Source organism: Oenanthe melanoleuca, chromosome 6 (genome assembly GCF_029582105.1).
Source record: "Oenanthe melanoleuca isolate GR-GAL-2019-014 chromosome 6, OMel1.0, whole genome shotgun sequence".
NCBI lineage: Eukaryota > Metazoa > Chordata > Aves > Passeriformes > Muscicapidae > Oenanthe > Oenanthe melanoleuca.
The window spans coordinates 31,672,331-31,683,883 of record NC_079340.1 but is presented as its reverse complement, the minus strand read 5'-3'; the positions used below and the strand labels follow the sequence as shown (position 1 = coordinate 31,683,883).

Here is an 11,553-nt window from a genome sequence, read left to right as displayed (position 1 = left end):
AGTTGTGCAGAGCCACAAGGTCCCCCTGAGCCTCCTTTTCTCCAGGCTGAGCCCCTTTCCAGCTCCCTCAGGAATTCTCCAGCCGCTTCCCAGCTCAGTTCCCTTCCCTGGATACACTCCAGCCCCTCAGTCTGTCTCATCATAAGGAATATTGATGTGCTGGAGCAGAGGAGGCCACAGAGGCGCTGAGGGAGGTGGAGCCATTCTGCTCTGGGACAGGCTGGAGAGCTGGGGGTGCTCACCTGGACAGGAGAAGGATCCAAGGAGAGCTCAGAGCCCCTCCAGGGTCTAGAGGGGCTCCAGGAGAGCTGGAGAGGGACTGGGGACAAGGGATGGAGGGACAGGACACAGGGAATGGCTGCCACTGCCAGAGAGCAGGGATGGGTGGGATTTTGGGAAGAAATGTCGTGGTTCGCACACACGGAGTTGCACACGGAGGTAACTGTGCAGCAGTGCTGTTTATCCCTCTTATTATTAAAACACCTTGCAATAAACCTTAACTGCAGTAACACCTGCGACACTCGCAACAAATAAATATGGAAAAGGATAAATATTCTTTTTATTATCGCAGATCTCTTAAATATATAAACACTGATTGTTATGGAACCTGAACGGTTTGAATTAGAAGGTCCCTTCAGGACCATTTACTTACAACCCCTGCCGTGGGCAGCGACACCTTGCACTCGCTGCACGCCCAGGACGGGATTTTCGGTGATGCTAGCGATCAGAACTGCGGGGATTTAAAAAGATCAGAAAACACGGCAGGTTTCAGAGGGGACCGGGTTTCCCTCACAGCGATCAGAACCACGGGGATTTAAAGAGAGAAAACACGGCAGGTCTCGGAGCGGGCCGGGTTCCCCTCACAGCCATCAAAATCGCGGGGATTTAAAAAGATCAGAAAACACGGCAGGTCTCGGAGCGGGCCGTGCCCCCTCACGCCGCACCACCGAGCCCGGTCCTCCCGCCGGGAGCGGCCGCGGCGCTCCGCCCGCAGCGCTCGCTGGTTCCGGGGCGTGCCGGGCATGGCGCTGGCCGGGGACGAGCCCTTCAGCCCCTCGGTGCTGGGCACCAGGGAGCAGTGAGTGCCGGGCTCGGGGCGGGCAGCGGGTGTGCCCCGCCGGGGGCGGGCACGGCGGGACGGGCTCGGAGCCACCCGCGCTGTGGGAGGGGGCCCGGCCCGCGGCGCGCGGCGTGGAAATAAAAGATCTTTAAGGTCCTCTCTCAACGCGAGCCGCTCTCTGGTTTATATGTTATTTATTTGTTTGGAGAATCTGTAATTTTTTTAAGTGGCACGGCTACACAGAGTTTAGAGGCGTCTCACCCGTTCATAGAATCACGGAGTGGTTTGGGTTGGAAGGGACCTTAAATCCCATCCTGTTCCACCCCTGCCATGGCAGGGACACCTTCCACTGTCCCAGGCTGCTCCAACCCCAATGTCCAACCTGGCCTTGGGCACTGCCAGGGATCCAGGGGCAGCCACAGCAAATCTGGGCACCTGTGCCGGGGCCTCACCTCCCTCACAGGAAGAATTCCTTCCCAATATCCCATTTAAATCTCCCCTCCTTCAGCTTAAAGGACCCCATGTCCTGTCCCTCCATCCCTTGTCCCAAGTCCCACTCCAGCTCTCCTGGAGCCCCTTAAATCACTGGAAGGGGCTCTGGAGCCTTTCTCCAGGTGAATCCCTGGACTCTCTCCCACATGTTCATGTTGTTCAGTGCCTCACCACCTCACAGTCAATTTCTTCCAAATATGTAGCCTAAATCTATCTTACAATTCTTCTTTCCATCCCTCTTTTATCTAAATATTTCCCAGTATTAATTATGATATCCTCTCCTCTCTTCCCCCACCCCGACTCCAGCTGGGATGCTGCGTACGAAAGAGAACTGCAAACTTTTCAAGACATTGGAGATACCGGGGAAATCTGGTAAACAAAATAACTCCTGCAAAATGTTTCTGTTGTTTCTTTACTGTAAAAGACATTACAAAACCACAGCCAGCAATTCGACAAGTTGCTGACAAAATGATGGGGAGTTTTACCATTGAAACCAACACTTCCTCTCTTGCCCAATTTCACAGTGAAAATTGCTCAGCTGCACTTGGACAAGTGTCATTACACAGAAATTGAGCTGGTAATTGAGGTGTATGTTACTGACAAATGTGCTTCTTATGCCTGAGCTCTGGTTGGACTACACAAGTTGCCCTTGCTGCTTCCTTTTTAAATATATAGATGTTTTCACCTCCCAGAGTTGGTGTTTCAGTGAATTTTAAGACTGAGGGATTAACTTTCATCTGAACAGAACAAACATGGAATATGAGCTATGGCAGCTTTTACTTTAGTAACAGTAAAAAGGGCTTTGCAAAAGCTGGAGAGAATGAATGATGAAATAAACTTGCTGTACTTTTTGCACATTTTTTTCTGGTTTAATGACCTGAGCCCTTGTTTTTTCCAGGTTTGGAGAAGAAAGCATGGTGCGCATAATCAGGTGGTTGGAAAAGCACAAGGTCCCCCTTGACAGCTCTGTCCTTGACATTGGGACTGGCAACGGCGTTTTACTGGTTGAATTGGTTGGTATTTTGCAAAATTTGTGTATTTTTTTATTCAGAATCAGAGCAGTTTAAATACAGTTCTCTCAAGTGGCAGTGATAATCATGGGGAGCTGTAATCTGTGTGAAACACAGAAAGTGTCAGTACTTCAGGCTTCAAAATTTGAAGTATTTCTGTAAATCAGTCAGCCTAAGCATCCCTTATGTCAACTTTACCTTCCTATTTCCCTGCATTTAAAACTGCATTTCTTCCCATTGTTGTGTAAACTCCCCTAGATAAGGAAATGAAGTTGACTAATTCACAAAGTACCCTCATGTACAAAACCAGACCCTTTCTCTGCACTCACTTCTGATAATAACACTCATTATTGATATAAAGAAGTGGGTAAACCCAAGGGCTTTTATGCAAATAACTCGAAAAGTTGTTAACATTTATTTTAAGGAAGTGTCCATTTCGGTCAGAATGGGAAATCTGATCAGATGTGTTTTGAAGTGTTGTAATGTTTTTGTTGTGGACAAGATGCTCAGGAGCTCCAGTATTTTTTTCCTATTTTTGATTGATTTTTTTGGTGTAATACTGCAGGGGAGTTTGTAAAGAAAGTAGCTGTCATATTGTCTCAGCTTCTGTTGTTTTGCATTCCCCATTGGCTCCATTAGTTCCTGTAGGAATTGGAAGGACTGAAAGCCCAAGTCATGTTTGAAGTGGAATTTTTTTTTTTAACCAGAACTTTGATATTAGAAAACTTTAAAGCCTTTATGGAGACTGGCTGCTATACCACAGCACAGGAGATTTTATGTCAGCAAAAGCAGAAATTGCTCATCTCACTAAGAGAAATTAGCCTGATAATGATGATTGTTGAGTGCACTGATAGCTCTATCATGGTCAAAGTACCCAACAGAAAAATCTTATTTGTAAGACTTCAATTTTATACTGACTCCACTTGCAAATGGGAAACTGATTTTTCATACTATAATGGGAATATGACAGCCTGATAGCTTTTAAGAAGTATTAACTCCTGTGAGAACACCCTCCTCCCTTACATTAAGCATCTCACAGTACTGTGGTTTCTTTCATAGGAAATTTTCAGTCCAGTTCCCTCTTGAAAAGTGGCTTCAAAAATTACCTTGTTTATTTTTGCTAAATAATTCAGGATCTCACTTGCTTAGTTGATGTAAAAGGAATTTTTTGTGAGTTAGCTGCAAGGCTTGTAAATCAAGTTGGAATTCTTTTGGCAGCTACCACAAGACTGTTCTGCCACTGGAGTTGGACTCCATCATGAGATAGAAATGGCAATACTGGAAAATACTCAGTCATGGAAGACAGTGGTAGCAGCTCTCTGCAAGAGAACTATTTGAGATTACATAAGTATTACATAAGTGGTACCCCTTGCTGTTTTTATATGTTTGGTAGGCTGTGGTTCTACCCCTGTGAGCTTCAGAGATCTGGTAGCTCGGATTTGTGACAAAATTCTTTTGCCTTCCAAAAATTCCTGCTCTTCTGAGGAAACCTTGCTGCCACAGAAAGCTCTGACCTCCTCTTATTTTTATAAGTAATGTGGAACTTGTTTGAAGTGGAGAGTGCTCACCAGAGAGGGGGTGTCAGCCCTAAACACAGGGCAGAACTGATAATGTTCCAAGCTCCTTCTGCACTTCAATCTGCTTCTTCAAGAAGCAGCAGCAGAGTGCTGTAAAATCACCCCCAGGGCAGCAGCCAGCTGCAGGGTGCAGTGTGGTCACGTTTGGCACAAGTGGAGGATCCCTTCCTGTCACAGTCAGGCCCTACAGGTTCTGCAGCATTTAATGTTGTTTATCTCTAAACCTTCCTTCTCTGCCCCCAAGACTAGAGGAGTGAATGGGAACTCCCTGAAGTGACTCAAGCCCTTCCTTTGCAAACAGAGGAGCTGTTGTGGGAACTACTCCTCCACCCCCAAACCTTCAGCACAGGCATCTGAGGAAGCCTGCTTTGCTCTGGGGAGGAACGTGGGCAGGAGCCTGAGCAATAAATGTTCTCCATCCCATGCAAACAACAGTGTCTTTGTGTTCAGCTGCAATTAGCCCTCAGTTCAGAACAGCTGGTGAGCACCAAGCTCAGGCCTGGGGGGCTGCTGCAAGGAGGAAGGACAGTTGTGGAAACTCCTCATCGTTTTCCTGGCAGTTGAGGTGTCAGCCTCTGGAACAAGCAGACAGGCAGCTGGTTGCTTAACACCACTCCATGTGTTTTTCCAAACCTCAGCCTCCTCCCTGTGTCTGCTGTGACAGCCTGCAGCTGGCCAGAGGATCAGAGCTCTTCCATCAGGTTTGGATCTTGCCAGACCCACTGACACATGGGATACCCTGAGCTTGTACCTTCTACCCCAAGCTGGTCCCTTCAGCTTCTCCCTCAGAGCAAGGATGTGTGTCCCTGCTCCTCTCCCATGTGCCCAGCTCCAGCTGATGCCAGGAGCCCACCTGCTTTGCCAAAGGGTTGCTGGGATCTCACTGAGTTCCCTAAGCTGAGTTATCCTTATCTCCAACAAACTTAGATTAACAAAGTCTGTGTGTGCTATTATATGTGGTGCATAACCTGCCTGAAAATTGCTGATACAGACACCTGGCAGCATGCAAATAGTTGTATTCAAATAGACATTAGCATGAATAATTAGAAAAATGTATGATTTTGCAGTGGATTTCTGTCCTAGTGCAATGTATTACAACTTTTGACTCTTAAAATTTGGGTTATAAACTAAATAATTGCTCAATCTCCAATGTTACATGTCAGAGAAGTTTTTTGCATATTTTGAAGCATCTGTCACATGTCATCACTGAAAATTCCTGGTTTCTAAGTTACTTTTGGTGCAGATAAGAGAGCCTGTTCCCCTCCAGGGTGTTACTTTCCACAGTTGTGCTCAGTTTTCCCCTTGACATAAACCAGCTTTCAGTCACAAGTTCTTTGGGTGAGGTTTTTGGGCAGAATAAAGTTATTTCAGCTCATTCAGCTATTGAGCTCTTGTCATGGTAACAGGTATAAAAATGAGTTAAAAGTGAGTTGTGTTTTTTTCCTGCTATTGAGAGGAGGAGAGATGAGATGGATTATAGGTAGGGAGTATACTAGCTGGATAAAAACAATTGCTAGCACACTGACTAAGATTCTCTCCTGTCTAGGCAAAGTCTGGCTACATGAATCTCACAGGGATTGATTATTCACCTTCTGCAATACAGCTTTCAGAAAAAGTAAGAGAGAAAGAAGGGATGTCTAACATTAAATTAAAGGTAAGTCTTGAGAGAAGGGTAATTGAGGAAATAGAAAGCAATTGAGCCCAAGATTAAATGAGCTAATTGATATTCAGATGTACTCAGTGTACTAAATGAGTGATATCTTTTGAGATTCATTTGTGAGAGAACTCTACCCAAATAAATCTATTTATGGGAAGATTTTTTTGTGTTTATTTGTTTTTTGTTTGTAACAGTCATTGAGGCTAACAAGATTTCCCTGCTTGGAACAGGCAGCAGAGTAGTGGTTTACCAAGTGGCAACTTCTGTATTTTAGCTGCTACATTCTGAATTTCAGACTTGAGGTAGAGGAAGAAATCTTTAAGTGATAGAATCCCTGCCAGTAGCTGAACAGCAGGAAGGTTGAGAGGCCTTGCTGGAGCAGGGCTAGGAGCAGATGAGCTCCAAAGGCTCCTTCCAGCCTCAGCCACACTGGGATTCTATGTCTACCTGTCATTCTGAGCTCTGCTGTTCTGTTCTCCCCTCCTGTACCTGTGTGATGTCTCTGCTCCTGTGTGTCTGTCAGCTGTAAAATCCCTTTGTGGCAGGCTCTGTCTGTTCTTCTACATTCGTGCAGTGCCTGGCACATGGCAGGGATCAAAGTACAAATAATGATTTAAAGGATGAGCTTCAAGTGTGTTAGTCTGAGCTTTAGATTGCAGCAAATAGATCATCACACAATGTGTAGAGAAGGAAGAAGCTGCTGTGGCACTGTGAGTTACCCTTCCCTGAGCACACCCAAAACTTTGTACCCTAAAGTCTTGCTTTGCATTAAAGATTCAGGAGCTGCCAAGTAGAAGATTGTTCTCACAGCTGCAGACTTCTGGTTTAGGTAGAAGACTTCCTGGCACCCTCAGCTGAGCTGTCAGGCTTTGACATTTGCATTGACAAGGGGACTTTTGATGCCATAAGCCTGGACCCCAGTGACGCGGCGGGGAAGAGGACGCTGTACGTGGGATCCCTGGGCAGGGTGCTGAAACCAGAGGGCTTCTTCCTCATCACCTCTTGCAACTGGACCAAGGAGGAGCTGCTGAACGAGTTCAGAGAAGGTGAGCAGCTGAACAGAGCCCTCTGCCAACGTGGGGTTGCTGAAGGAAGGCGTGAGGGAATTTTAATGTATGTATTAGCATATTGACTTTCCCAGGTCAGGATTAGAGGAGGTGAAGCGAGTAGTAAATGCTCCAGCCTGTCTTCCCTCTATTTTCCTCGGGAATTACAGCTCCTGTGTTTGCCAGTGCCAAGGGAGGACAGGTTTCCTGACACTTTGGGAATTTCTCTCCAATGACCCTGGGGGAGTGGGTGTGGTCGGCTGATACTTTTTGGGTCCTTGATACTAGACCCAGTTCACACTTTGATTGCTCCGAAATCGGAGAAACATTGTTACCCATGGTTAGGGGAACTGGCAAGACTGTGACTTTTCTACCACTTCCCCTGCTGCCCTTGTGATCCATTTAGGAGGGTTTTTTTTTTCATGCCAGTCAGCTCCTCAACCTCATTCCCGAGGCTTGAAACTCAGTGTGGATCTGAAACAGCCATCCCTTCTGGGGAACCGAAATAACTGGCAAGTTCTCATCTTTTCTGCCATTAATTTGTGCAAGTCAGCCAGCTAGGATTTTTATTATCCATGGAAAAGTTTCAGCTGTATAAAGCAGTGGTGCAGTGTAACAATACAGTCCTATAAACTCACAGATTAACTGACTTGCAAGTTTTCCAGACAAATAAAGAATGGTTTGCAAAGGGTTATCCAAGAGGCGAATAAAACGACTTCCTTCTAATAAAAGCATTTCAATTTCTGTCTGGCAGGATTTGAAATTCTGGAGGAGCTGCCAACACCCAAGTTTTGCTTTGGAGGAAGAATTGGAAACAGTGTAACAGCATTGGTTTTCCAAAGGAAAAAAGTGAGGCCATCCATCTTGGACAAATTAGATTAGATGAGAAAAGTCTGAACTTTAAACCTGACAGAAAACCTCAGACACGTGTGTAAATAAATGCTTTTTGAGTGCACAGTAAAATACTATGTATGGAGCTCTAAGGGACTATAAAACATTGCCCTAGAAACATTTCAGCTTTGCATAATTTGCCCATAAATTATGTCCTTGCTACAACCTCATTTGTTTTAGGGAAGCTGCAGGTTTGTAAGAGAGAGGGAAATCAGATGTGCTGAATACAGAGACCAATATAACTGAATGATATTTCTGTTTGAAACATAAAGATTATCTGATATTTAATTTCTGTTCTGGTAAGCAGTGACCTATAGAGGTAAATATATCCTACAAAGCAAAAATCTCATTTCTCTGTTTGTGCAGTGGAATAGGGAACAAGCTTTTGCAATGTAAGTGCTGGATCTTTAATGAACATGAGGGTAGGAGGGAAATGAATACAAAATCCACAGCACTTTCAAAAAAGGACCAGTTGATACTCTATATTCAGATTTTCTGAGGTTCTCAGCATAATTGTGTCTCCTCTGAAGTAGCTCAGCTCTTTTCCCACAGAGAGAGTGTTTTTAAGTCTCCCTTTCCTGAGTGTGTTCATGCCTGGTCAGTTCCTTTCCCTGATCTTATGAATACATAAAGGTGTGATGTTGCAGCCTCTGGTGTGTGACATATGCCTCCTTCATTATTAACCTCCTATACAGGAATGTCTTTAGAGCCACAATGATAAGAAGTTTTCCAGTAAATTTCTCAGGATGAATTTTAACTGCATAAATCCAAAAGAATTCAAAGCATAACTGGCCATTCCTTGTTCCTTTTTTTAGTATGTATTTTTTTAACCTTCAGTGTGGACTTCTTTTGCTCAATTTCGTTGCTTTCATTTCTTCTGTTTTGTAATCTCAGAATATTGCTGTTGCTTGAAAGGCAGGAAAATGAGATTTCTTCATGCCTCAACAAACACATTTGCAGGTGACAATAAACTTGTTCTTTCAAACATCAAGGAGGCCCTCTTAGGCAATCAGGTTTTGTTTCACAGGCAAGGTCATGTTTGCTTATCAGGGAATTGCTTCTCCTCGTTCCCAGGGCTGAGGAGATCTTTAAGGGTCAATAAATACTTCCAGTCCTTTCCCAGGATAGGAATCAAGGCATTATTTTGTACAGTGGTGAGTCCTCCCTCTGTGATCCATCTGTTGATGTCTTCAAGGTAGGAATCCTACTGCTGCATGATTTTGCAAAATGAAATGTGTTCAATTGGGAGAATGGTTTATCAGCAGTGATGAAAAAATTCAGTCCCAGAATAATTCTTTGCATATTTGGTCAGACTTGGGTTCTAACCTGGGTGCCAAAACCAAGGGCTTGTTACCATTTGGGTAACTGTTGTAGTCCTGTGTTCTGCCCCAGCCCAGCAGCCAGCTGGAATGCTAGGAAATGTAACTGGGAATCCAAACAGAGGATTTGTTTTAGCAAATGTAACTGGGAATACAAACAGAGGACTTTTTTTAGCATAGTAGTACAAAGGATTCAAAGTACACTACTGATAACAGCCTCTGTAAAAAGCCTGTGACATTTTTGGCATCAGGTAGAGTTAATACAAGGAAATTTTAATTTTCAAGGACTCTGGCAGGATGTGTTTTGGGCATCTGTTTTAGTCCCATCTGTAATTTTTGCTAATGAAGGCATGATGTGTATTTAATCATGGGATGAAAATAAAATCAGGACTGTCATGGATTTTCTTTTAATCAATTAGTTGGAATTTAACCATAGATTCCCACTCCACAAGATATGTAAGGGTCAGGGCAGGGATTGTTTTCTCCTCTTTACAGAATTTATTATTATTAGTTCTTATTCTCTAGGTATATTTTTATATAACTTGTAAAGCTAAAAAAATAAGCTTCTTGAAATTGCCTGAAAATAAGGATTTCTGCATCTGATCTGTAGTTTGCATATTCCCTTCAGTCCCAAGCACTTGCAGGTGTCACTGGAGAGCAGAAAAATGCTTGTAAAACATGTTTTAGGAGCTTTATTTGAGGCAGCAGTAACCAAAGGCTTACTATTTAAAATCTGCTCTGTTGGAAACCTGACATTTTCTGGATAATGGAGTCGAGGTAGCTGCTCAAATAATGACTTAGGCAATGGAGTATTTTTGGCACTTGGAAAATGGATTTGGACATGACTTGTCCAAGACTGTCCTTGATTTGGGAGGAGGTTCTTGATGATGTGATCTCTAAATATTGATGCATTTCAGTGAAAAAACTTAGGAAAAGAGGCAGAGGAATAAGTAGTGATTTAGGAGTAGCAAGTCTTTGCTGGAAGTTGGGGGCGTGCTCCATGATAGTTCCTGAGGGCTGGAATCCTCATGACTACACAGCTGTGTGACTCTTGGTTCCAGCTGCAGAGTCAGACTAAATGCAGGAGCATAAATACAGCATTTGAAACACATTTCACTCCTATTGTTTTGCTATCTGAAAGCTGTCTGTGATTTCACTGTCAAATAGGAGGTTTGTGGGTAGTAAAATAGCATCTTCCATGGATCCCAGAGGTGGCTGAGCCCACAGGCAGTTCCTGCAGGACCAAGTTTAGGCTGGATGATGCTGTGGAGCTGGCATCCTTCCTGGAGTGGTTTTGCATAGAACGTGGGCAGAACAGAAAGGGTTTGTGTTCCCTGGTTCATTGACAGCATGCTGAAGGATGAAATCTCTCAGGACTGACCTTTTATTCCTGGAAGACTGAGGATGGCTTTTAGTGCCTAAGCCCAAACTAAGCACCTCCACCAACATCTGTGCTTGGCACAGCTCAAACCTGGCTCCTGATTCCTCCTATTGACAAGAAAACTGTGTTTAGAGATTCTCCTTTGAGGCATTTGCTGGGAGAGGCCATTGAATTCATTGCAGGGTTTGTGCTACTGAAGGAGCTTGGAGCATTTTACACTGGAATTTTATGGGGCATATCACAGAACTGAACTGTCAGGATGAAATATCTGCGGGAGGTGAACAAGCAGTGTTAATGAAATAATTATTGATTTGAAATGTCTGTTCTAGGAGAATTTCTACACATGGGACTCTGCTAGAGTGAGGTAAATGGGTTCTCAAGACAGAAATGCTTTGCCCTTTCAGCATCACAATACTTTCTTGAAATAAGTACTCCTATAACCATTTTTATAGGGATTAAAAAGTGAGAAATGCCAGACATTAAAATCATGGCACAGCTGAATGAACACAGAAGATTCAGAGGGAAGGAGAATGTTTCCTTACTCCTTGACTTCCCTTTTGGTGACCTGCTCATTATCTGCAAGAGAGGCATGTTCATTTGATGTTCCTTAAGGAGCAGGAATAATCATGGAATTCCAGAATGATTTGGGTTGGAATGGACTTTAAAAACCATCTCATTCCAATGCCCTACCATGGGCAAGGACACCTTCCACTAAACCAAGTTACTCCAAAACCTTCCCCAACCTGGACTGCAGTGCTGTCCATGGGCTGTTTTTCTAAAGGTTGATTTTTCTTTTTTGAAGGCTTAGAAGATATGAAATTAATATTCTGTTCTTGAAACTCAGTATAATTTAGGGGTGTAACATTAAGGATTTCTGGGAGCTGTTTTTTAAGAGCTGTTGGGTTGCATCAGAAACACTAGCAGAATTATGGCAGCTGTTTTTCCAGACAGGGCCAGCAGTGATGCAGCATGTGATTACAGGCTCTCTGTCCCATTGGGAGGATATTCCTGCAAATCATCATTGAGGGCATCATTGCAAAGCTTGTTATTGAGGCTGAAATAGCTGTCTGTATTATGGGCTCACCTTGAATTCAAACCCACTGTTGCAACACCATTTCTG

General features: G+C 44.0%; 1 protein-coding gene across 2 annotated transcripts; it reads left to right on the top strand.

The window, feature by feature from the left end:
• The first annotated feature begins 728 nt into the window (after positions 1-728).
• On the top strand, positions 729-9,452 carry EEF1AKMT2 (EEF1A lysine methyltransferase 2). 2 transcript variants are annotated; one of them, XM_056494848.1, is made up of 7 exons: positions 972-1,078; positions 1,859-1,924; positions 2,451-2,565; positions 4,778-4,840; positions 5,686-5,793; positions 6,626-6,842; positions 7,597-9,452. In XM_056494848.1, exons 1-7 carry the CDS (start codon positions 1,023-1,025, stop codon positions 7,722-7,724), a joined length of 753 nt encoding a protein of 250 aa, XP_056350823.1. In that variant the 5' UTR covers positions 972-1,022; the 3' UTR covers positions 7,725-9,452. The 2 variants fall into 2 exon arrangements, with proteins under 2 accessions (XP_056350824.1, XP_056350823.1); XM_056494849.1 differs by lacking the exon at positions 4,778-4,840 and having other exon boundaries at positions 729-1,078.
• The last annotated feature ends 2,101 nt before the right edge of the window (positions 9,453-11,553 follow it).

What these genes read in the sequence shown, in the direction of transcription:
- EEF1AKMT2 (XM_056494848.1), top strand. Translation starts at nt 1,023, where the DNA reads ATGGCGCTGGCCGGGGACGAGCCCTTCAGCCCCTCGGTGCTGGGCACC. An exon ending in GTGCTGGGCACCAGGGAGCA is followed by an intron (nt 1,079 to 1,858) that starts GTGAGTGCCGGG and finishes CCCCGACTCCAG; the next exon opens with CTGGGATGCTGCGTACGAAA. An exon ending in GCGTTTTACTGGTTGAATTG is followed by an intron (nt 2,566 to 4,777) that starts GTTGGTATTTTG and finishes TCCAAACCTCAG; the next exon opens with CCTCCTCCCTGTGTCTGCTG.